At 43.7% G+C, this 23,226-nt stretch overlaps 2 protein-coding genes across 3 annotated transcripts in view; one reads left to right on the forward strand and one right to left on the reverse strand.

Annotated features, from left to right (window-relative positions):
* The window catches only part of MCPH1 (microcephalin 1), a 246,742-nt gene that overhangs the window by 61,783 nt on the left and 161,733 nt on the right, over positions 1–23,226 (reverse strand).
* Positions 19,905–23,226, forward strand: part of ANGPT2 (angiopoietin 2) — a 65,429-nt gene continuing 62,107 nt past the window's right edge. The window contains exon 1 of one of the 2 annotated variants that reach the window (XM_017854316.1): positions 19,905–20,784. In XM_017854316.1, the coding sequence (XP_017709805.1) occupies positions 20,452–20,784 (333 nt within the window). In that variant the 5' untranslated portion in view covers positions 19,905–20,451. The remainder of the gene's footprint in view (positions 20,785–23,226) is intronic. The other variant, XM_017854317.1, reaches the window with a different exon arrangement.

The raw sequence follows: 23,226 nt of genomic DNA on the forward strand, positions 1-23,226 counted from the left end.
GAGGTTACCTATCTTGAAGAGTTACTATGAGGATTGAAAGAGATCATTAAAGTGGCTGATGCACAACCATAATAACAGTTAACATTTATTGAGCACTTTGTTATATGCATTATTCTAAATGCTTTACAGGCACAGTAAGTTGCAGCTGCAATGTCCATCTCTAGCGTGCTGACATTAGATGTGAAGGCAGCTTGAGACCCCTGTTCCCACTCAGATGCTCTTTGCAACACAGGTTTCCCATCCCACAGCCAAGCACCGCAGGTTACCTAATGCTGACCAGTGGCTATGGTCTCAATGTTTGTGCCTCCCTCAAACTCATGTTGAAGCCTAATCCCCAATGCGAGGGTACTGGGAGGTGGTGCCTTTAGAAAGTGAGCAGATCATGAGGGTGAAATCCTCACAAATGGGATTAGTGTCCTTATAAAAGGGACCCCAGAGAGCTCCCTCACCCCCTCAGCCATGTGAGGTCACAGAGAGAAGGCGCCATCTATGAACCAGGAAACAGGCCCTCACCAGACATGGAATCTGCCTGGATATTGGACTTCCCAACCTCCAGAACTGTGAGAAATAAATTTCTACTGTTGATAAGACACCCATTTTATGATATGTTGTTATAGCAGCCTGAACACGTTAAGACATCAGTTGAGAAAATTTCAACATAATTTAAACTTTCTCTAAGACTATGGAAAGCAGGTACTAAAGATTTAGCCACACATGGTCTGGGTGTTTTCTTCATGTAACTTCCTAACTTTGTTTTGTAAGAATACTAGTATTGTAAAAGTGTCAGAAGATATTGTTCCATTTTACATGAAATCTTGATGTTTAAATTACATGCTAATAATTTTTAAAAAGGAATAACGGAATGATTGCTGTTATCCCTAATCTTGAGTTCTTGATCATATTCGCCACATGATTCAACGGCTTCTCTTGGCTCTACAGTTAGAAATAGCATAGGGACATGGGATTTCTGCATAGAAACTATATGTTAGTAGTAAATTCATCCCCATTTATGCTGGAGGTTGCAATTTTGTATGCGTGTGAAAAATCAGACCTTGGTGATGACCTTGAGCAGCAGGGTATAAATAATTCCCACATGGTTAGCATTCCAATAATGGAACACTAGGCATAAATGGGTTAAGAAAATAATACAGTTATCCCTTGGTATTTGTGGGGCTCCAAGACCCCCACCTTGGATATCAAAATTCATGGATGCTCAACTTTGTATATAAAATGGAGTATTTGCATATAACCGATGCACATCCTCCTACATAGTTTAAATCATCCCTAGATTACTTATGATAGTTAATACAATGTAAATGCTATGTAAATAGTTGTTATACTCGATATTTTGTATTTTTTATTGTGTTTTTATTTCATTTTCTTGAATATATTTGGTCCACGATTGGTTGAACCTACAGATGCAGAACCTGCAGATGTGGAGGGCTGACTATAGTCATTGACTATGAATCAGTAACATTTAATGTACAAAAATGTTAAATGCAAAGTTATTTACAGGAATAGGAAGCAGAAGACTTGTATTCAAGGGATGCACTAACTACCATCATGGTCCTCGAGGAAGTCTTCCTGCCTCCTGGGTCTTTTTTCTCCTCTATAATGTGAGGTCTGTCCAAGTCCTTCTCCAACTCTGAGTTTTGTTTTGTTTTTGTTTTTGTTTTGAGATGGAGTCTTGCTCTGTAGCCCAGGCTGGAATGCAGTGGTGTGATCTCAGCTCACTGCAACCTCTGCCTCCCGGTTCAAGCAATTCTCCTGCCTCAGCCTCCCGAGTAGCTGGAATTACAGGAATACACCACCATGCCCAGCTAATTTTTGTATTTTTAGTAGAGACGGTGTTTCACCATGTTGGCCAGGCTGGTCTTGAACTCCTGTCCTTGTGATCTGCCTGCCTCAGCCTCCCAAAGTGCTGGAATTACAGGCATGAGCCACCGTGCCAGCCTGAAAGAATCCGAGATTCTTTCAGTTTAATACAATAAAGGGCAACCGGCTACATCAGCGAAGTGTGAGTATCTGCAAATGGCTGACCTACACTGGAGGAAGAAAGTGCTGATGGATATCATGGAGCCTTCGTGAGTATAGGGCAGACTTTCCCTTTGGTTGGCTGGGGTCTGAGGCCATCCCCCAGCCCAAGAGTCTTGGTGGATGCAGAGTCATCTTCCCACCATAGTGTCTACCAATACTTCCCATTGTCCCAGTGCACGTGGCTTCTAGGGAACAGGCAGCTGTTCAGACTGAGCCAATGAGAGCTCGGTTGACTACCCAGGAGTTTGAACCTGACCCTACTGCAGAAAGGGCCAGGGATGGGGCAGCCACACTCAGTTTCCAGCAGGGGCATGGCCTTGGCAGCAGCATCCTGACCTAGCAATGGTGGTCAAAGTAACACCTCACCAGGCCAGTTCTGTGTGGGCAGGGTGACTGTGGCATAGCCCCCTTAATATTATTCAATAAATTCCATTTCTGCATAAGTGAGAAACCCTCAGTTTCTCTTGCTGATAACTGAGAACCTCTCCTGTGACCACTGGCAACACCGGCTTTGGGGCTGTAAAGAGCTGTTGGTGTCCTTTGGTTTTTCTTTCCTTTTTTTTTTTTTTGTGAGATGGAGTCTCGCTCTGTCGCCCAGGCTGGAGTGAGTAGCGCGATCTTAGCTCACTGCAAGCTCCGCCTCCCGGGTTCCCGCCATTCTCCTGCCTCAGCCTCCCGAGTAGCTGGGACTACAGGTGTCTGCTGCCACGCCCGGCTAATTTTTTTGTATTTTTAGTAGAGACGGGGTTTCACCATGTCAGCCAGAATGGTGTCGATCTCCTGACCCTGTGATCCGCCCGCCTTGGCCTCCCAAAGTGCTGGGATTACAGGCTTGAGCCTCCGCGCCCGGCCGTCCTTTGGTTTTTCTAAAACCATCTTCTTATTTTCTTGGTATAATATGCAAACCACTTGGTGTGTGCTTTAAGCATAAGATTAAGGGGTTAATTTTATTTCTGCAATGACAACAACAACAACAAAAGTATGAACAAAAAATCCAAACACTACATATTAACTACACTCACATTTTCTGGGCACCAAAACAAATGCTTAAGCACTTTTCATTACAAAGCCCCAGAAAAACTTTCCTTACTAATGCAGGATTGCATCTGAGGGCGACAGACATTCCAGCTCTGCCAACACAAGGACATATGGCTTCTGGTATCTAAAGTGAGACAGAGTGGAGGGCTGACCACCATAATCTCCCAAGGGAATGGATCTAAACTGTCTCATTCACTAAAGCAATCTTCCTTTGATAATTAGTCAAATGGAGGAGAAGGGGACCAGGAAAGGGGGTGAGCTCACGCATCAGACACCACGGACACCATACCTAGTACTCTGCCAATGTCATTTCACTCTCCAAATAACCCGCCAGTTATTCTCATCTAACAGATGAAGAGGGCTAGAGACTACAGGTGGGTGATGCCAAGATGGAGGTGTCAGGTGTTGAGTGAGGTCTAAGGGAATGAAAGACATTCTCCCTTCCTCTGGACACAGCTCAGTCTGGTGCAGTTCTCAATATTTGGAAGCAGCCTCCATCCCACACGGCCTCAGTATTCTACTCCCTTTGAAATATCCCCAGACCAGATCGTGCAGCTCCACCATTCTGGATGGCTGGCCCAATGCTAAGATTTCCAGGCTGTTTATGCATAAAAAACATGAACTCTGCCCTGGGAAGTAGTAGCTCCAGGAATAGCATGGGCCAGAGAAGCAACTTGTGCTCCCAACATTGAACGTGTTCCAAATGAGCTGAGAACACTTCTGTGGAGAACCACGTGTGAGTCTGAACCACACCAGGTGCCATCTGCCTTTATGTTGATCTGCCTTGTCTTCCTGAGAAGTGGGACATTTGCTCAGACCTGTAATGAGTCTGTGTTTGTCACTGAGAGCTTGGACAGGTTGACACCTATCCAAAGTACACATCTTCCATGTAGGGTTTTCTATTGTTGACTAATTATATTTGATTCTAGTCCTTCTATTTCCTCCAAAACACTAGCATTTTGGTAGCAATGAAATAGTCTGCTCTTAAATGGAGGAAAAAACAATTACATAGTGAGATTTTGGTTATGTTTAGAAAATGATCAAGTATTTTTCTCTTTTAATGACTAAATGTACTTACATTTAAAATATACTCTGAGAAATCAGCACAGAAAAGATGGATATCAGTTATTCTGTTCTGAAAACAGGCATATTTTTAAGCCCTTAAGTCAACACACTCTGGAAAGGGGTTTCCCAAGGTTTTAGGCTTCCAGCTGTGTTGTTTTCTCGCTTTTCTTTTGCCAGCGAAAATGCTGTTCAGAATTGATATGGAATCGTGAGCAGCTGCAGGCTCTGGCTGAGTGCTTTACTAGAAATACCAGTTTGGGAAAGAATTTCTACCCGTTTCCCTCTCCCGTGAGCCACCACAGTGGCTGGAGTTTAATCCTCTCACAGACCATGTCCAAATGCCTATCAGGACAGTCGAGTGTCTGGGAAACAATGCCAGTGTGGTGTTTTTAGCTGTTGGTGAAAGCAGAGAACACGTCTGATCTACTGAGCAGGCGAGTGAGGCTCTCCCCAGACATAGTAGGAAAACTCCTCACTTCAAATTCAGAGATGCAGGAGATCCTGCTGTCTCACAGGAGGGCACACAGCAAAGGGGACCGATCCCCATAGACACTCCATCTCGGAAGCGTTTGACCTTTCTAGGGCTACTGTGAGGCAGAGGAAGACATAGCTTCTGGATTAATTAGGCTCTGGATCACTTAGCTCTGTAGGGAGATTAACAAGAATCACTAAAGATCTTTCTAGGCTACAAGGTCATTGAAGATTCCTTAATTTGTATCTCTTGTACGAGTAGCACAGTGTCTTTCACATTTGTTAAATTGTGAAAATAGGATTAGAATAATACAGTGTCGTGCTTAGCCATCTATTAAACCTAACACACCACTGCAGCTTTGTGGCATATAAAATTATTCTGCCTTTCATGAACCAAGATTTATCTTCATGGAAGATATTCAAATGCAAGCCCTTTAGCTTATAGCAGCTGTCCAAAGGAAGTTCTAAAGTTGTCTTGAATAGGAATGGCAGAATACATGTACATAATCTTGAAAAATTATCTGGAAGGACAGTAATTATGGAAGTTCTAGTGTGTTTATTAGACAGTCATTTGTACATTCAGAATATGTGAATGTGTTTACCCCAGGACGATCTATTCTGGATCAGGTAGTGTGCATTTGATGATTTGATTCTGTGTGGAGCTGCTGACCTACACATTTAGTGGCTTCATCCAAATGCACCAGGTTCTGGAGCACACGTGGTGATGGGAAGGAGAGGCCCCATGAAAACATCCCAGCAGCACCACAGTGTGGAGGACAGAAGCCCCACACAGGGAGGCCCTGGCTGCAGCACTGCAGATGCTCTGAGGAAGAGGCACTGGCCACTTGGATTAACAAGATTCCCTTCGCCCAGGGCTGACAGCAGGTTCACAGCACCCTGGCCTCCTGTACAGCAGAAACCCAGTGGCTGGGACAGAACGGAGTATCTTGCCACTTGTCCAGAATGTAACTCCAGTGGCAGGACTTTCAGGTTCCTTGGCAAAGGGGCCCTCATCACAGCAGGCAGCAGGGAGAAGGAATTCCTCAGAATGGGCAGGGCCCTGCGTCTCTCAGATTTCAAAGGAGGCGCCATTGCTTTTATCTGAGCAGGGGTGGCCGAGATGAATGCACAGATGCCATTTCAGAGAAGACAGTAGGCCAGGCACTGTGGTTCATGCCTGTAATCCCATGTGGCTCACGCCTGTAATCTCAGCACTTTGGGAGGCCAAGGCGGGTGGATTACCTGCGGGCGGATCACCTGAGGTCAGGAGTTCGAGACCACCCTGACCAATATGGTGAAATCCCATCTCTACTAAAAAAAAAAATAGCTGGGTGTGGTGGTGGGCGCCTGTAATCCCAGCTACTTGGAAGGCTGAGGCAAGAGAATCACTTAACCCGGGAGGCGGAGATTGCAGTGAGCCGAGATCGCGTCATTGTACTCCAGTCTGGGCGACAGAGGGAGACTACATCGCAAGAAAAAAAAAAAGAAAAAAAGAAAAAACGGAAAGAAAGAAAAGAAAGAAACAAAGAAAGAAAGACAGACAGACACTGGCCGCATTCCAATAAGGCCTGGCCTCAGACTCACAGTTTCGTGAGGATAATGAGCCATTATCAACTAACCTCACAACAATGGTTACAAAGGTATGGATAAGTGCCTAAGTGCTGGAGGCCCTGAGGTTGCGCCGCCTTCCTGCAGAGAAACAGGTTCTTCATGAAAGAGGACCTTCTTTTATAGGGTGGCTGCAATTAAAAGGCTTTGTGCCTCTAGGAAACACTTTTACTGTAGCAGAATGAAGCTTTGCATAGCTATCACCAGGAGCTGTGTGGACTTTTTTTTTTTCTTTTTTCCTCTTGAGGTTGAACAAGAAGCAGAAGAACCAAATGGCAACGGTGTTTGGTGGAGGCTGCAAGGTAGCACTACATTTACTTTTTTTTTTTTTTTTTTTTTTTTTGAGGTTGTATTAGTTTGCTAGGGTTGTAACAAAGTACCACAAACTGGCTTAAACAGAAATCCACTCTCTCGCAGTTCTGGAGAGCAGAAGTCTGAGGTGAAGGTGTGGGCCAGGGTTGGTTCCTTCTGGAAGCCAAAACCACGAGGGAGGATCTGTCCCCGGCCTCTCTGCTAAGCGCTGGCGGCGGCTGCTCATCTTTGGTGTTCCCTGGTTGGTAGAAGCTTCACCTGGTCCCTACCTGCGTTGTCACGAGGCGTTCCTCCTATATCTGTCTTCACATGACTGTCCTCTTATAAAGACATCTGTCACATTAGATTGGGGGCCCACTCCACTCCAGTATGACCCTATCTTAACTGATTCCATCTGCAATGGCCCTATTTCCGAAGACAGTCACATGCTGAGGTACTAGGGGTTAGGAATTCAACATGAATTTTGGGGGAACAAAATTCAACTCATAACAAGGACCTTCAAAGAAGTGACAAATTATGAAGAGTTGCATGCTGCTAATTATATCTTGTAAGTTTTACTCATTTTTTTTCTTTTTCTTTTTTTTGAGACAGCGTCTCGCTCTGTCCCCCAGGCTGGAGTGCAGTGGCCGGATCTCAGCTCACTGCAAGCTCCACCTCCCGGGTTCACGCCATTCTCCTGTCTCAGCCTCCCAGAGTAGCTGGGACTACAGGCGCCCGCTACCTCGCCTGGCTAGTTTTTGTATTTTTTTAGTAGAGACGGGGTTTCACCGTGTTAGCCAGGATGGTCTCGATCTCCTGACCTCGTGATCCGCCCGTCTCGGCCTCCCAAAGTGCTGGGATTACAGGCTTGAGCCACCGCGCCCGGCCAGTTTTACTCATTTTTTAGTCACTTGCAACATTGTACAGATACCATGCAGGACCTTTTGACTGACCAGCCCGGGTCTTCTTTATCACCATCTCTTCTAGAGCCATAATCCACAGAACAGGATAATATGCCATGATCTGCAGAACCTGCACCTGTGACACCATGGCCAAGGGTCCCTGATAATGGAGCTGCTTTGCTGCTTAACTTTGTCTAGAAAAACCCAGATTGCTAAGCTTTATGCAATTTATACAGCTGTTCTTCTTCATCTGTTTCATATACTGTTTAATATTAGTTAATATTGTGTGATGAGGCTGGCATTGAGATTAATCATGAAAATAGGTCTTGCTGCTGCTGCCAACCCAGGTGGCTCTCTTGAGCTCAGACCCATATATGCAAAAGGAAAACTCTAACTGGAAGTCTCATAGCCAATTTAAACTGAACCTGTGCAAGCTGCATGCATTGCCTCTCCCCTCCCGAGCCTCCGAGAATCCTATCTGTGCAGCTGCCAGGCCAGAAATTACAGAACCAGTAATTCTTGACTCTTCCCTCTTACTGCTTTATCCAATCATTTTATTTGTCCTGTTTGTCATTTATTGCCATTTTTGAATCTGTAGCTTGATATCTTTCATCACTTTGGGAAAATCTTCAGTGATTATCTCCTTGGATATTGCCTGCCCTTTTCTCTCTCCCTTCCTCCGGAATTTGGATGGACTTTGTCAGACACTCTTCCTCCATCCTGCAGGTCTTCTTCACTTTCCCTCTTGGTCCTTATCTCATCTTTCCGTCCTACACCTGGGATGACGCCTTTTCACTTATCTTTCTGCTTCAGGTGTGTCTAATCTTGTTAAACATGACTTTAAATGATAAATTCCAATCATCGTATTTTTCATGTCTGTAAGTTTTCATTTTAAATCTGCAATATTATTTTCTTTAGTTTTCTGTCCCCGTTAGGTGTTTTCAAAATTTTACTTTACATCTTTAAACATGGTAAGTGTTATGGGTAGAATTACATCTCTGACAGAAAGATGTAAGTCCTAATCCCCAGCAACTCAGCATGTGGGCTTATTTGGAAGTAGCGTCACTGCAGGTTTAACTAGTTGAGAGGAGGTCCTCCTGGAGTGCGGTAGGCTCTTAATCCAATATGACTACGTCTTTATAAAAAGACAGCCATGTAGACAGGGAGAATGCCAGGAGACAATGAGGCCAGCAACACCAGAAACTAGGATGGGGCAGGGAAGGACCCCTACAGGTTTCAGAGGGAACATGGTCCTGCTGACACCTCAATTATAGACTTCTAGCCTCCAGAGCTGTAAGAATAAATTCCCATTGTTTTAGGCACCCAGTCTGTGGTACGTTGTTACCACAGCCTTAGCAAACCAATACAGCAGGGACAGATGTTTTTGCTGGTCTGTTTTACTATTTTTTCTTTCTGCTGCTTTTTGCAAATAGTACTATGTTTTCTTGTGTGTTTATTTTTGTCTGTGAGTTGCCCATTATTCTTGGGAAACTGTAAGAATCTTTTGAGACCCATGATGAAGGTGCATTCTCCCAGAAAGGATTTTCATTTGCTTCTTCCATAAACCTAGGGGATTAAGATGAGCAGCCTGGGACCACCTTAGAACAATTCACTGTGTTTTTTTCCGACCACCTTATGTTTACTGTAAAACCAAAAAGGGTGAGCGTGTAGTTACATTCTCAGGGATGGGCTCCTCTCTTCTGGTTCTGTTTAACATCCAGGCATGTTTTCTTGTTTGCTCTGGAGAGTGGGGTGGGCAGGTTGACTTCTGCTTCCCTGACACTGGGGTAGAGCCTTCCTGGAAGTTTAACATCCAGGCATGTTTTCTTGTTTGCTCTGGAGAGTGGGGTGGGCAGGTTGACTTCTGCTTCCCTGACACTGGGGTAGAGCCTTCCTGGAAGGAGGTCTCTCATCAGATGCTCCCATTTCTTTGGGTCCTGGCCTTTGTCTTCTGTCTGAACCACTCAGGCCTTGAAGCAGGCTTACATTGGCCAGGTTTGGCAAGTGACTTGATGGCAAAGCTCTTTAACAGTTCACGTGATTCCTGCCTTCCCATAAGTTTGGGCAGAATATGTGCTTATTATCTTGTCATTTTATAGATGCTTTAAAAACTATTGCTAAGTTATTTTATTTTAGTGTTTTTAAGTGTAAGAGTCAATCCCAATACCAAACCAATCCCATTCCTGGACTCCCTGTATTCCATCCATCTAGAAGGCCTATTGACCACCCCCTTTATTTTTTTTAATTTTTTAAATTTTTTTTATTTTTTTGAGACGGAGTCTCGCTCTGTCGCCCAGGCTGGAGTGCAGTGGCCGGATCTCAGCTCACTGCAAGCTCCGCCTCCTGGGTTTACGCCATTCTCTCGCCTCAGCCTCCCGAGTAGCTGGGACTACAGGCGCCCGCCATCTCGCCCGGCTAATTTTTTTTGTATTTTTTTAGTAGAGACGGGGTTTCACCGTGTTAGCCAGGATGGTCTCAATCTCCTGACCTCGTGATCTGCCCGTCTCGGCCTCCCAAAGTGCTGGGATTACAGGCTTGAGCCACCGCACCCGGCCTACCACCCCTCTTTAACATCATGAGTTCAATGTTAATATTCTAGCACAGGCCACGATAATATCTAACCTGAATTACCATAGCAGCTTCTGCTCTGGTCTCTCTGCCTTACTCACACCTCCTCTCACCCCTTCTGCACACAGCTCTCCAGGGTCCTTTCCCAGTCACATCAGGCCACTCCCCTGCCCCAAATGCTTCATGTCCAGGATACAAACCCAATTCCTAAGCAGACTCGGCAGCAGCTAGTTCCAGACAGCATCTTCAGACTCACCCATCTCCTCACTCTTGGCTCAATTATTGTTACTTTCTTTTAAGTTCCATGGTCCTGTCTTTTATTTATTTATTTATTTATTTATTTATTTATTTATTTATTTTTTAAGTGCACAGGCAATTTTCTCAGTCTGGAATGTAATTTCCCTCAGTTTTGGTCTTTATTCAGGGAGGGAGAAAGGGCAGAGTATGTTCTTCTTAAATAAGTAACAATGTGGATCTAAATAAACAGTGAAACTATTCCTGCTGTTCACGTAGCCCTCACGTGGTTTGGGAGGCTTCCCATGTGGGAGCTCCCTCCTGTACTATCCAGGGCCTTATGCAGCAATGCTTGTGCATCAAGATGGGACATCTGTTCACCTTGTTAGACTGTAAGCTTGGGGTGAGCAGGATTGGGTCTCTAAATTGGCTCCTCATGAAGCCAGACAGTACAAACCTCTTTTTCTGCTGTTGCAATAGTAGTAACCTTATCACCTGAGCATATAGAGACAGCTCCTAGGTCTGTGTATGCTAAATCAATGCCTAAAAGTATTTTTTCACCGTGTGTGTGCACATCTATCCTTAACGTCTGTATATGGTGTGATATGCTTTCGCATTAAAATTAAAATGAAAGCATTGTAGGTTGTATTTTAGTTGCAGTTGATGTAGGTCCTAAATTACCTATTATTTCCATTTAACAACTGTAATAATAATCATGGATAGATTTGCCTGTCACTTGATAGGAGATCAGCAGAGGGAGCTAGTGAGTATTACAAGTGGATTTGATACTTGCATCTTAAATAGGTACCATTTTAAATTTTATTGTAGTCAAGCAAGACTTTTGATCTATAAATAAAAAAGGTGATTTAAACGTGCATCAGGATTTGGGAGGAATGTACATATTATTTTTTTCTGTAAATATTTTACTAGAATAGTTTTCAGGCTTTCAAAATACGTTATTGATTTTTTTTTTTCCTTGAGGGAAACCGATGTCAAGAACTTAATACTGAAATTTTACTTAAAATTCTCTTCAGTCTTTGTCCAGTTTACTTTTCTCTTTTGTATCAGTCTGTCTTTGACTTTTAGACCCCTTACTTGAAATGGAACATTTTAGGGAAGTATGCTTTATTATTAATGGGGTACCAAACAAACTGCTTGAAATAGCATTTCTAAGAGAAAAAGTGGAGGAATACATTCTGGATTATTAGGAAAGACTTGAATCATCATCAGACAACTAAGATTCATGAGGGGACAAGAGTGACAAGGAGTATTTTTATACACTAAAAGCAAACATCCCTTCCTTTTATGTGTAACTATTTATTATAATTCTAATATAATTCTTCAAAAACTCCTTTTTGTACTTGTAAGTCTATAATCAAGCCTAATTTCCCACAGGAAGATTTTTTCATATAAAGTCTGCCAGATGGACAGGGATACCAAAAGGAGGTCATGGGCTTTTTTTTTTATTTCTTTGACATAAGCAATTTTATTTATGTTAACCTATAACCAAGAGAGATAATATATCTTAATGTAAATAGCACACATGACACTTTTATTTCTTTTTTAAAAAGGTTTCTCAATAATTAAGATAAAAATTTTATAAATTTAGATTAAACAAGAATTAATCTAGTTGGCATTAAGCCACTTTCAAATGAAAATTCACTCTAAGAAATTTAGATCTTTATTAGTATGGTTATGACAAAGAAACTGGACATATTTTTTAGAAGCAACGGACTTTGAGATCTCTACAACATTTATGAAATGAATTTGGGAACATTTAATGTGAATTATAACAAATAAGCCTACCTCAAAGCCACTCGTGAAATATGGTGTTTGTCAAAGGAAAGACTTTATTTGACTTAACACAGGTCATGTTAGTAAACACTGACATCAATCCATTGAAAAAAAATGTTTAGCATTTCTTTCTACAGCGAGAAAACAGGACACAGAATTACTGGCAAAAATACTATCAGGCAAATGTACTCATCTATTGTTTTAGAATTGTATCCACTCCCTTTTAATGTTGTGACTTGTATCTTGACCTTCTGGCATTTTTTGGATGGGAAGATAAAATATTCCATAATAATACTAGAGAATGAAAATATTTAAAAATCAAACAGCATAACAGTCATGTAAACTATTTCTAAAAACGCAAGGAATTTTTTTCTTTAAAAAAAAAAATAGTTACTTGGATATTTCCCAAGCTACTAGTAAATAAAAAGCTCTTCCCTTCAAAGTCCTTAAGGTTCCATATGATATACAATGCAGCTTTAAAATATGAAATTCTTTAGCAGATGTTATGCTGGTTTGCGGTAGTACAAACTGGGAAAGATTCGGGAATCTCTTAAGTTTCTTTAAACAACAACAACAACAACAACAATCCATCTGCTCTAAATGTCATTCACACACAATTTCACAATGAACACAGATAAGTTAGAATGAATGAGTACTTGGAACGTCCATAAACCACCTAAAGAAGAATGCCAAGCACCTGAGAAGTCACATGAACAATGAAGATTTTTCTCCTGTTGACTCTGATCCTTCCCACTAACAGGGTTTCTGTGGTTCTGTGTCAAACAGAAGTTACACAGCTGCAAGGAGAAAGATAATTGTCAGAGATAAGGCCTCGGCTGTGGAGGCCTGGGTCCTTTAACTCCTGCGCTTACTCTATCTACCCGCAAATGAAAACACAACTATAATGCGGGGGAAATGGCTGTTTCCCAGGAAAGGAAATGGCCTGAAAACACATCTGGCAAAGAGCTTTCTGTCCGTTTTGGCAGTCAGATACTTATTTTTAACAAAATATACATTTGCTCACCTTGTACAAAGGTGAATTCTGCGGAGTCAATGCCCAATTCCAAGCGGATGACACTTAACTTGTATTCTAAATATATTGGGCCAGCTATTTTATGTCAAATGCTATATTTATATTTAATTGCAACTAGAACAGGAAATGGTGCTAAACTGCATCTCCGAACTGTTTCTATTCTAAAACATACATCATATTCTTCCAGCGATCCACATCGGATGAAATTAAACGGGACAAAGCAGAAAAGTTATTTAAGCCCAAACAATGAAAAGGTATATAGAATGTACATATACAGCTTAGCTGATCCATTTGGACAGTATGTTGGATTTCCAAGGATTCTGTCCTAAGCTAGTAAGTAACAATTTGATTTCAGGTCTGCATTAATGATGTGGTTTCTGCACTTGTAGTAGGATGGTCCTGGCTCAGATGCCCGAGGTCCACATGGGATGTCCGGTGAGCTTCCATACAAGACTCAGCAGCTCCAGCTCAAGAGGACTGAAGGCCGCTAAGAGTCTTTGGCAGTGAAATGGATTCTGTCACTCGGGATGTGTGTGTGTGCTGCACAGAGGTGACGGCCAGTACTGCATCGTGATTCTTGACGATCTCTAAAGGAGGTTGTATTTGCCATGTTAAAGAGGGGCAAAATTATTGCTTCAAATTCTCCTTAAATTCATAACCATTAACGTAAAAGACAGACACATACAGGCACTTGGCTAAGGGAATTCTTGTCTCTCTCTTTACTGAGACTTGATTTCCTTATCTGGTATAGGGACAAAAGCTACCTTACATGTTTATACGTGTGTGTTTATACTTTTCTTCCTTTTCTTCTGTCTTTACAGTAACTTGAAGGGGCTTTCCTTTGGTACTTTTTCGAAATCCCGTGGCTGGAATTATCCTTCCTAGCATTCCAAAGTCCGGATTGAACACTAGTAACATGATGAGCCACTCTGGGGGAATGGTAACGGTTGATGCAGCAACATTTTTGCAAAATGGCTCTAGACTGCATTTGTGGGTCTTCAAATCTGGTTCAACGTATATCAAAATGGAGTCGAAACAGATCTTCCAGGAGGCATATAAAGGAATCACTATATAGGGAGCCTGCTTTCAGAAAGCAGATTTTTTTTTTTTGGCAGGGGGGCAGGTGTTGTGCCAGTTGTGACTTTAGTTCTTATTAATTATTGCATACAATTTGTGGGGGGAAGTAATAAAAATAACTTTAACAACAGTTTTATGTGCAGCAAACCTTCTAATGGTTTTCCCTGTATACCGAACATTAAGTTGTGTATATAAACATGTTGACTGATTTAGATGGCCAAGATGTCTCCAAAGTCCCTCCCAGCTTAGTGTGCCAGGCGCCCAAGAGTCCCGAGTGTGCCCCTCTGTCTGCAAATGGCTAAAATCAAAACATAGTGTCCCAGCTTCATTTTTTAAAGTATTTCAGCCCTGGAAGTTCCTCATACATCAACAAGGCACTTTCCAAAAATTAAGGCCAGGCTGCCCAAATAAGCCTGCAGCAGTCACTGCCTCCCAGGCCTGCAGGCAGTGGTGGTGGGAGGAAAGCAGCCTGTAGCCGGCCAGGCCGTGCTGAGGATGGGAGACAGTCTCAGGAGGGGTTGCCCAGGCCTGATGGAAAACGATGTCCGAACAAACTGCCCTTTAAACGCAGGGCAGCAATGTACCTTTAAGTATGTCTGAGCCCTTTCCATGTGTTTTTCAGCTCAGCAGGGCTTTTTCAAATTGCATGCTGGCCAGTGCATTGCTGGAACTGTACAGGTTGGAAAAGCAAAACGACCCCGGGCCTGGGTCAGGCTGGTGGCCCCATTTCCATCCCTTGATTTGGATAAATGCTGAGTATTAAACTGGCCTGCTGGACAACAGCAGGGGCCACGGGGGCCCACTTGCAAATTCTGTTTGGCCACCCATAGCTTGGGGGCTGCCCCACTTTGTGCTGACTTAGCATCCGTTTTTGGTTTCTGGTTGCTTATGAGAGCTGTATGGATCACTCTGGGGGAACCTGGGATGGTTTGGCTGTCATGAGTCCTATTCCACATTCAGCCAGTGATGGGGCCACACACCACCCACTTCCACGGTCCTCAGGAGGCCCTTCGGCTTTTCTTTTTCTTGTTTGTGCCTTAGGGCCTCCAACTGGGCAAACTGAGCCAAAAGGGCTGGCCACGAGGTTCTTTGTAACATTGGCCTCTTTCTGGGAGTAGGTAGCTGTGGTTTTTCTGGTGTCGTCAACCAGGGTAATAAGAACTTGAGACAGTTCCACAGAGAACACATGGGAACCTCTGAAATGTCAGTTGATGACACACAATATGGGGGAGAAAACAAACAGGATTAAGGAAATAAATCGCACTATGCACAGCTGTTCAGCAGAACTATTACGGAAAAAAATTGGGTGGGTAGGCAGGTGGCTTTTGGGAACCTGTGACAATGTTTCTCACCTGACAGTCTCACCTGCCTCTTGCCTGAAGTACAGCAGGGAGGGACACCCAAGATTTTCTCTGGAGTTCTGAGACCCCCCCAGTCAAGCCTCATTTAGAGTGAAGAGGTCCCAGATGGGTGGCCTCAGACCCCCAGGCTGCATGGCGGTGTTACTGGACACCCACAGCTCCAGGCTCTACACCTAATGCCTTCAGGGGCCTCCCATTGGCTCCCTCAGGCTTCCTGGTCAGTGGCCTGATGGACCCTGTCTCCACTTCCCTAGGGGCCACAGCTCTGAGCTCCCCAGGCCACTTCCTGGCCCCTCTCCCTACCTGGCATCCCTGATTCACTTCAATGTCGCACTTTCTCTGGGCACCTATTCTATCCCTTTAGTAAGCCCCTGTAAGCAGTCACACAGAAGGCTGAGGAGGCAGCAGCTCTCCCCTGTTCACACGGTGGTCACCACACCGTGTGCACTATCCATGGCCTGGCTGATCATACATGGTCACCACGCCGTGTGCACTACCCATGGCCTGGCTGATCACACATGGTCACCACGCCATGTGCACTATCCATGGCCTGGCTGATCATACATGGTCACCACCGCCGTGTGCACTCACCCATGGCCCTGGCCGAATCCATACCAAGGTACTACGCCGTGTGCACTACCGTGCGGCCTGGCCGATCCAAACACATCGGTCACCGTACTGTGTGCCTATCCATGGTCCTTGTTGATCACACATGGTCACTGACCGGGTGTGCACTATCTGTCGGCCTTGCTGATCCCACATATGTCACCACACTGTGTGCACTATCCATGGCCTTGCCAATCATACACGGTCACCACGCCGTGTACAGTCAACAACCATGCCAACCACACATGGTAACTACATTGTGTGCACTATCCATGGCCTTTCCAACCACACATGGTCACCACACTGTGTGCACTGTCGACAGCCATGACAACCACACATGGTCACCACGCTGCGTTCACTATCCATGGCCTTGCTGATCACACATGGTCACGATACCCTGTGAATAATCCATGGCCTTGCTGATCACACATGGTCACCACACTGCGTGGACTATCCATGGCCTTGCTGATCACACGTGGACCACACCATGTGCCCTGTTGATGGCCATGCCAACCACACGTGGTCGCCACACTGCGTGCACTATCCATGGCCTTTCCAACCACACACGGTCACCACACTGTGTGCATTGTCGACAGCCATGCCAACCACACGTGGTCATCACGCTGAATGCACTATCCATGGTCTTGCTGATCACACATGGTCACTGTACTGCGTGCACTCTCCAGCTGATCACACACGGTCGCTGCACAGCATACAGTGTCAATGGCCTTGCTCACCACACATAGTTATTGCACTGTGTAGACCGTGGATGGCCTTGCTGACCACACATGGTTATTGCACTGTGTAGACCGTGGATGGCCTTGCTCACCACACATGGTTATTGCACTGTGTAGACCATGGATGGCCTTGCTGACCACACACATGGTTATTGCACTATGTAGATCGTGGATGGCCTTGGTGACCACACACGGTGGTGGCTGCACTGTGTGTACTGCCGACAGCCCTGCCAACCACACACGGTCACCACACCGCGTGCACTGTGGACGGCCTTGCCCAGCACCTCCTACCCCCACAGACCACCTAGGCTCTCGGAGGCCAGCAATCTCCAGTCCAGGCCTGGTTTCTAACAGCCTATGAGCTAAGAATGTTTTTTAAACTTTTAAATGATTGGAGAAAATACAGAGAATATTTCATGATGTGAAAATTACAAGAAATTCAAATTTCAGTATCACGAATAAAGCTTTACTGGAGCCCAGCACGCTCACTCAGTTAGGCTGTCCCATAGCTGCTTTGCACCACATCAGCTTTGGGTGGTGGCGATGGTGGCCATGTAGCCTGCAAAGCCAAAAATTATTACCATCTGACACTTTACAGAGTTTGCCAACTCCAGGTCTAATAGAGCTTCCCCTGACTCTCTAGTTCAGATAATTTCCATTTAGTAATCTACAAAGAGCTGTTCCTCCCATGTTCGGAACTTGAGGGGATTTGAAAAGGATGGAGTCCATGCCAGCTGCGCACAGCACGTTATCTGTCCAGAAGCATCACTGTCTTCCTGTGTGCTCTGACCGCTCTCTCTTATCACATCCAATTTGTACATGGGTCTCTCCCTCTCCATACACTATTAGCTTCTTTAGGTCTGATACCCAGTTGCCTTCATCTCTATCCCCAGTGCATAGCATGGTGTCTGACACAAGGCTGGCAGCCAAAAAGTACTGTGGTGTGCCCACTTTCTATTTGTTCCTGTTAAACTACCCTATTTGCCTGGAAGACAACTGAATGACTTTTAAAACCACATATGCCGGCCAAGTGCAGTGGCTCACACCTGTGATCCCAGCACTTTGGGAGGCCAAAGCAAGAGGATCACTGGATGCCAGGAGTTCAAGACCAGCCTGGGCAACGATAGTGAGACCCTGTCTCTACAAAAAATAATCTTACAAAAAACGTAAAACCACATATGTGATATTAATACCTTATATATACTTTTTCAAGCAGGAAATAAAAAAATCGCACCCTATGGCACTGCCTCACATTCAGAGAATAGCACAGTTACACTATTTGATGGTGGAAGAACTGATTCCCATCTAATGGAGCATGCCTGTAAAGAAAAGGAACTAATATTTGTAAACACACAATTATATCTTAATCCTAAAAACCCTACAGAGAAAAAATGATCTCCATTTTATGAGTAGGGAGACTGAGGCTTCGAGAATTGAAGCATTTGCCGGAGGTCACATAGAAGCAGGGTTCTAACACAGGTGTCATCTTTAAGACCTACATGCTTTATTCGACGGAGCACTGTCCGGATGGGTACAGCGTCTTTCACGGGTCCCCTTAGTGGAAACCATGTCCAGAACCTTGGTGGAATCATACTACCTCTTCTACTGATGGAATCCTTCCAGAGCGGGTCTTCCAGCTTTTCTGTGCGACAGAACCCTTTGGTTGTCTGGTGAAGCCTATAAACACCTTCTCAAAAGAAGACACATGCTACTTTATTCAAATGTGCAGGAGCAAGATCTAGGGGTGGTTTAATAAAAATGTAGTTCAGAGTATTGTGACAGCAAATAAAAATAGCTAATTTCTGAGGATGAGAAAGTCACAGATACTCACACTGCTGTTCGTTAACTATTCACAGATAAAGGAAAGGCTGTCTTTCGGTTAGAGCTTAGTGAAAAATAAAGATCTTTTATGGGTAGATGTGGTCTGTTAAGTCAGTGTACCAGGTATTCAGCGCTCACTGGGAATAATAAACCTTGTACCTTGAGAGATAAACAAACCACAGCAAAGGCAGGGGGCTTTTTCCCTATGTACACTTGGGCTGGTGAGTCAACATATTATTAATCTCTGAAGTATTAAGTTTTAGTTGTTAAAGGAACTGACTCGTAGGATTTACAGAGCCATAGGATTGAAGTTGAAAAATCCTGTGAGTGCACCCCTTGAATTGCACAGATGAGGACATTAGAGCTTAATTAAAATAGGGAAGTGACTTGTCTGAGTCTAATACCAAGGGGGGCTAATGTAATTGATAATGTGTTACAAAATGCTGAGATGTCAACAAATCCTGACACAATAAAGAAGTTTGTGGGCTGGGCACGGTGGCTCACGCCTGCAATCCCAGCACTTTGGGAGCCCAGGGGCGAGTCGATCAAAAGGTCTGGAGTTTGAGACCAGCCTGACTGACATGGTGAAACCTCGTCTCTACTAAAAATATAAAAATTAGCCGGGCGTGGTGGCGTGCGTCTGTAATCCCAGCTGCTCAGGAGCCTGAGGCAAGAGAATCGCTTGAACCCGGGAGGCAGAGGTTGCAGTGAGCCAAAATCGCCCCACTGCACTCTAGCCTGGGCGACAGAGCGAGACTCCATCTCAAAAAACAAAAAACAAAAAACAAAAAACAAACAAACAAACAAAAAGTTTGTGTGCCTCTTTCTACACACACACTTAAATTCTAATTTCTCTATTGTAATGTAATGAACTTAATCAGTACAGTGCACTGTTAGTGTGAATATTCAAGTGGATTTTTTTTAAAGAATAAAGGTCAGAGCTCAGAAACTGATGTTTCTAACGTGACTTAATAACAGAAGATCTTCTTATCCAATTGTTTTGAAATGAAAATCTTTTCTAACTTGGCTAGGGTTTCAAGAATCAACTAATATCAATGAATCTATTTTTCCCTCTGAAAAGGCACGCGTTTACAGGAGCCAAACTTCTTCCTCTTTATTTGTAATAACAAAAATAAACCGAAGTCCTGACCTATTTGTAGTATTTTATTCCTAAAGGAAAAAACAGGAACTTTCATTGTACTTTAACATTAAAGTTATTACCTCAGATATTTTGCCAGTTGAGCACGGCAAAATCAGTTTCAGACAAAAGAGATCAACTGCTCTCTCTAGGAAATACTTAATTGGGGTGGTGCCTAGGAAATGCCCACGGGTCCTGTGACAGATCGGTTTTTCCCAGAGGGTTTCTGCAGCATGGGTCCTGGTTGGACAGCAGGCATTCTGCTCTGATTTTTCCTGTTGCCTGGCTAGTGACCCCCTACAGGAAGATAACGGATAAGCCAGGAGGGCGGAGCAGCCCACTACACATGTCTGGCTGCTCTTATCAACTTATCATATAAGGAAAGGAAAGTGATTGATTCGGATACTGGCGCTGTAGGATCTGGGGAGAGAGGAACAAAGGACCGTGAAAGCTGCTCTGTAAAAGCTGACACAGCCCTCCCAAGTGAGCAGGACTGTTCTTCCCACTGCAATCTGACAGTTTACTGCATGCCTGGAGAGAACACAGCACTAAAAACCAAGTTTGCTACTGGAAAAAGAGGAAAGAGAAGACTTTCATTGACGGACCCAGCCATGGCAGCGTAGGAGCCCTGCGTTTTAGACGGCAGCAGCTTGGGACTCTGGACCTGTGTATGCCTTCAAGTTTGCTAAGCTGCTGGCTTATTACTGAAGAAAGAATGTGGCAGATTGTTTTCTTTACTCTGAGCTGTGATCTTGTCTTGGCCGCAGCCTATAACAACTTTCGGAAGAGCATGGACAGCATAGGAAAGAAGCAATATCAGGTCCAGCATGGGTCCTGCAGCTACACTTTCCTCCTGCCAGAGATGGACAACTGCCGCTCTTCCTCCAGCCCCTACGTGTCCAATGCTGTGCAGAGGGACGCGCCGCTAGAATACGATGACTCGGTGCAGAGGCTGCAAGTGCTGGAGAACATCATGGAAAACAACACTCAGTGGCTAATGAAGGTAGGAAAAAAATCCATCTGTCTTTGTGAACAATCCATGCTATTAAGATCAGCTTGGCAGCAGCTCAGGTTTTAACAACCCCCTTCCCCCCCCCAAAAAAAGAAGAAGGATAAAGAGGATTAGAGCTGGAGAGCGGGTTGCTGGTACCCTCAAATGAAAGATCATTTCTTTTATTCTATCCCAGGGTGTGTGGGTAGTCCCCGGGGTGAAAATAATTATTTGGAAAGAATGCCAGAGTCAATACAGAAAATCTCTAAAGTTAGAAATCTCTACCAACAAGGTAGAGGAAATACACTTCTCTGCACAACTTGTGTGCCTTTTTGTTTGTTTACATCGTTTAAGCTCAGTAACACCCATCACCACGGAGGTTCTCAGCTGGTTGCAGGCAAGTGAGGGAAGGCTGTGAGCCACAGCAGCCCGCGAGCCAGGAAGACCGTGACAAGCATGCTGATGACCGAGGCATAACGGATGGAGTAAAGTGCTTTACCAATTTCCTGAATTTATTTACTAAAATAGGTTGTGACTCTCGGTAAACGAGAGGAAATTAAATAAAGCAGACCTTATGTTTCTCAGAATCTCAGGGCCCTACCGCTAAGGGCTTTTGCCGTCTGTAAACAGGGGCACATTTCCCAAGCGTCCCAAAGGTATTCAGCACTGCAGCCCCCGTCAGTTCCAGCAACCAGTGCGGCATGCGTCCTCACGTGGGATGGTTATGTTCAAGTCATGCCACGACAGGACGATCTGACAGTTCGTTCTTGGGGTGATTCCACTGTTTCACAGATGATCCCACTGTTTCCTAGACTTTTTATGGAGATGTAACCAAAATAGGATATTGAAAGCTCTGTTTTTCTTTCACAAAAAATTTTTTTTACATGTAAACATGGGAGCTATTTATATAAAACCCAAAACGACCCTGGAATTTTCTTTATATGGACTATATGTATTCTAAAGGAAGTTTAAACAAAATGCATAAATTAATTGTTAAGTAGCATGATGATGCCATTACATCACAATGTTAAAATGGCAGGGAATGTGATTATCTAAAGCTATATAAAGTCTTTTAAAAGTTGGTGAGCCTCATTTGACACGTTACCCTAGAAAAGCACAATTATTTTCTCACTCTTTCATTTCACCATAAGCCTTTTGTTAGGACACCTTATCTGAATCTCAGAACGGATTTTGGAGCCTAATCTGTGCTTCTCATTACCTCCCCTACCTTCAGAGAGGAAACAACTAAGTTATTATTTGAGTCATGAGCTTAAACGAATCAATGTGAATGAACGTTCCCAGCACCACTGGTTACTGTGTCAAGAGGAGTCATTTAAAACAACAAAAACTTACCAAAATGACCTATCAAATACAGATTTCAGGTAATATAAAACTCACTAGCAATGTCTTTTTAAGCTCCTGGCTAAGTGCTCCAGTAAGTTTCCCTCCTTTCCCAGTTCACTGAGGTGTGCTTTTAAACATCTTCTAAAATTCATAGCTGTGTAAATAATTATGCTAAGCTTAAAAAGTATGCAGCAACACATGTTGAAATATGTGGAAGGCAAACTATATCCTAAATATCTGCTTAACTTGAACTTCCTATTTCTTTGTAAATCGTCATGCTGATGTTTAATGACTTTCCCACATCTACCGTGGTTACAGAGTCACAGTGAGGGATGAAAGACACATTGCAGTAAATATTCTAATCTGCCCGACGGGCAAGTCATCTCCTAGAAGAAATGGCCAGGAAACATAAAAGACTGCTTTGCTAAATGCAAGGCTGCTAAATTGTATTTGCTTAATTAAGCCTACGTTAGGTATACCTGAAACTCCATAAGCAAAGCTCATATTTCTTTCTTAGGTAAACTACCCCTTCTGTTGGGTCTTTGAGATAAAGACAGAAAAAGACAAGGAATTCTATGTTAGGCGACCAAAATTTCTTCCTTTCCAGGTTCACTTAGTCAATATTTGAACAGCAGTATCACAATGGTATTTCAAAAGTCCGTCTTCAGCTGTCTAGCTAAATACCGTTTCACCAAGAATGACTTAATATTTATCTTTGCACGGGCTCCACACCTGTTCTCCCAGCCTGTCTCAGCGATGTGCACCTGAGAAAGGCAATTTGCACTCTCGCTTGGTTTACAGGCTTCTGGCTTGGGAATGAAAACAGAAAAGCAAAGATGAAACCCACTTAAAGTGATTAAATGTAACCTCTCTGTTTGTGTTTCTCCTGTGTTTTGTCACCTGTGATAATAAGCACTGATTTTCTCATGAGGAAGAAAATAATATAAAATGGAATGATAGATAAGCCACACAGCTAAAGGGTCATCGTTACAACCTAACACCCACTGATTTGATTAGCAAAGAAAGCAGCAGCACAATTCTGTGTTTTTCATGGTTTTACATATTTTCTTTTGAGCTATTTTTTGAAAAAAAAAAAAAAAAATGTTTCCA

Source organism: Rhinopithecus bieti, unplaced genomic scaffold (genome assembly GCF_001698545.2).
Source record: "Rhinopithecus bieti isolate Rb0 unplaced genomic scaffold, ASM169854v2 scaffold_39273, whole genome shotgun sequence".
Lineage (NCBI taxonomy): Eukaryota > Metazoa > Chordata > Mammalia > Primates > Cercopithecidae > Rhinopithecus > Rhinopithecus bieti.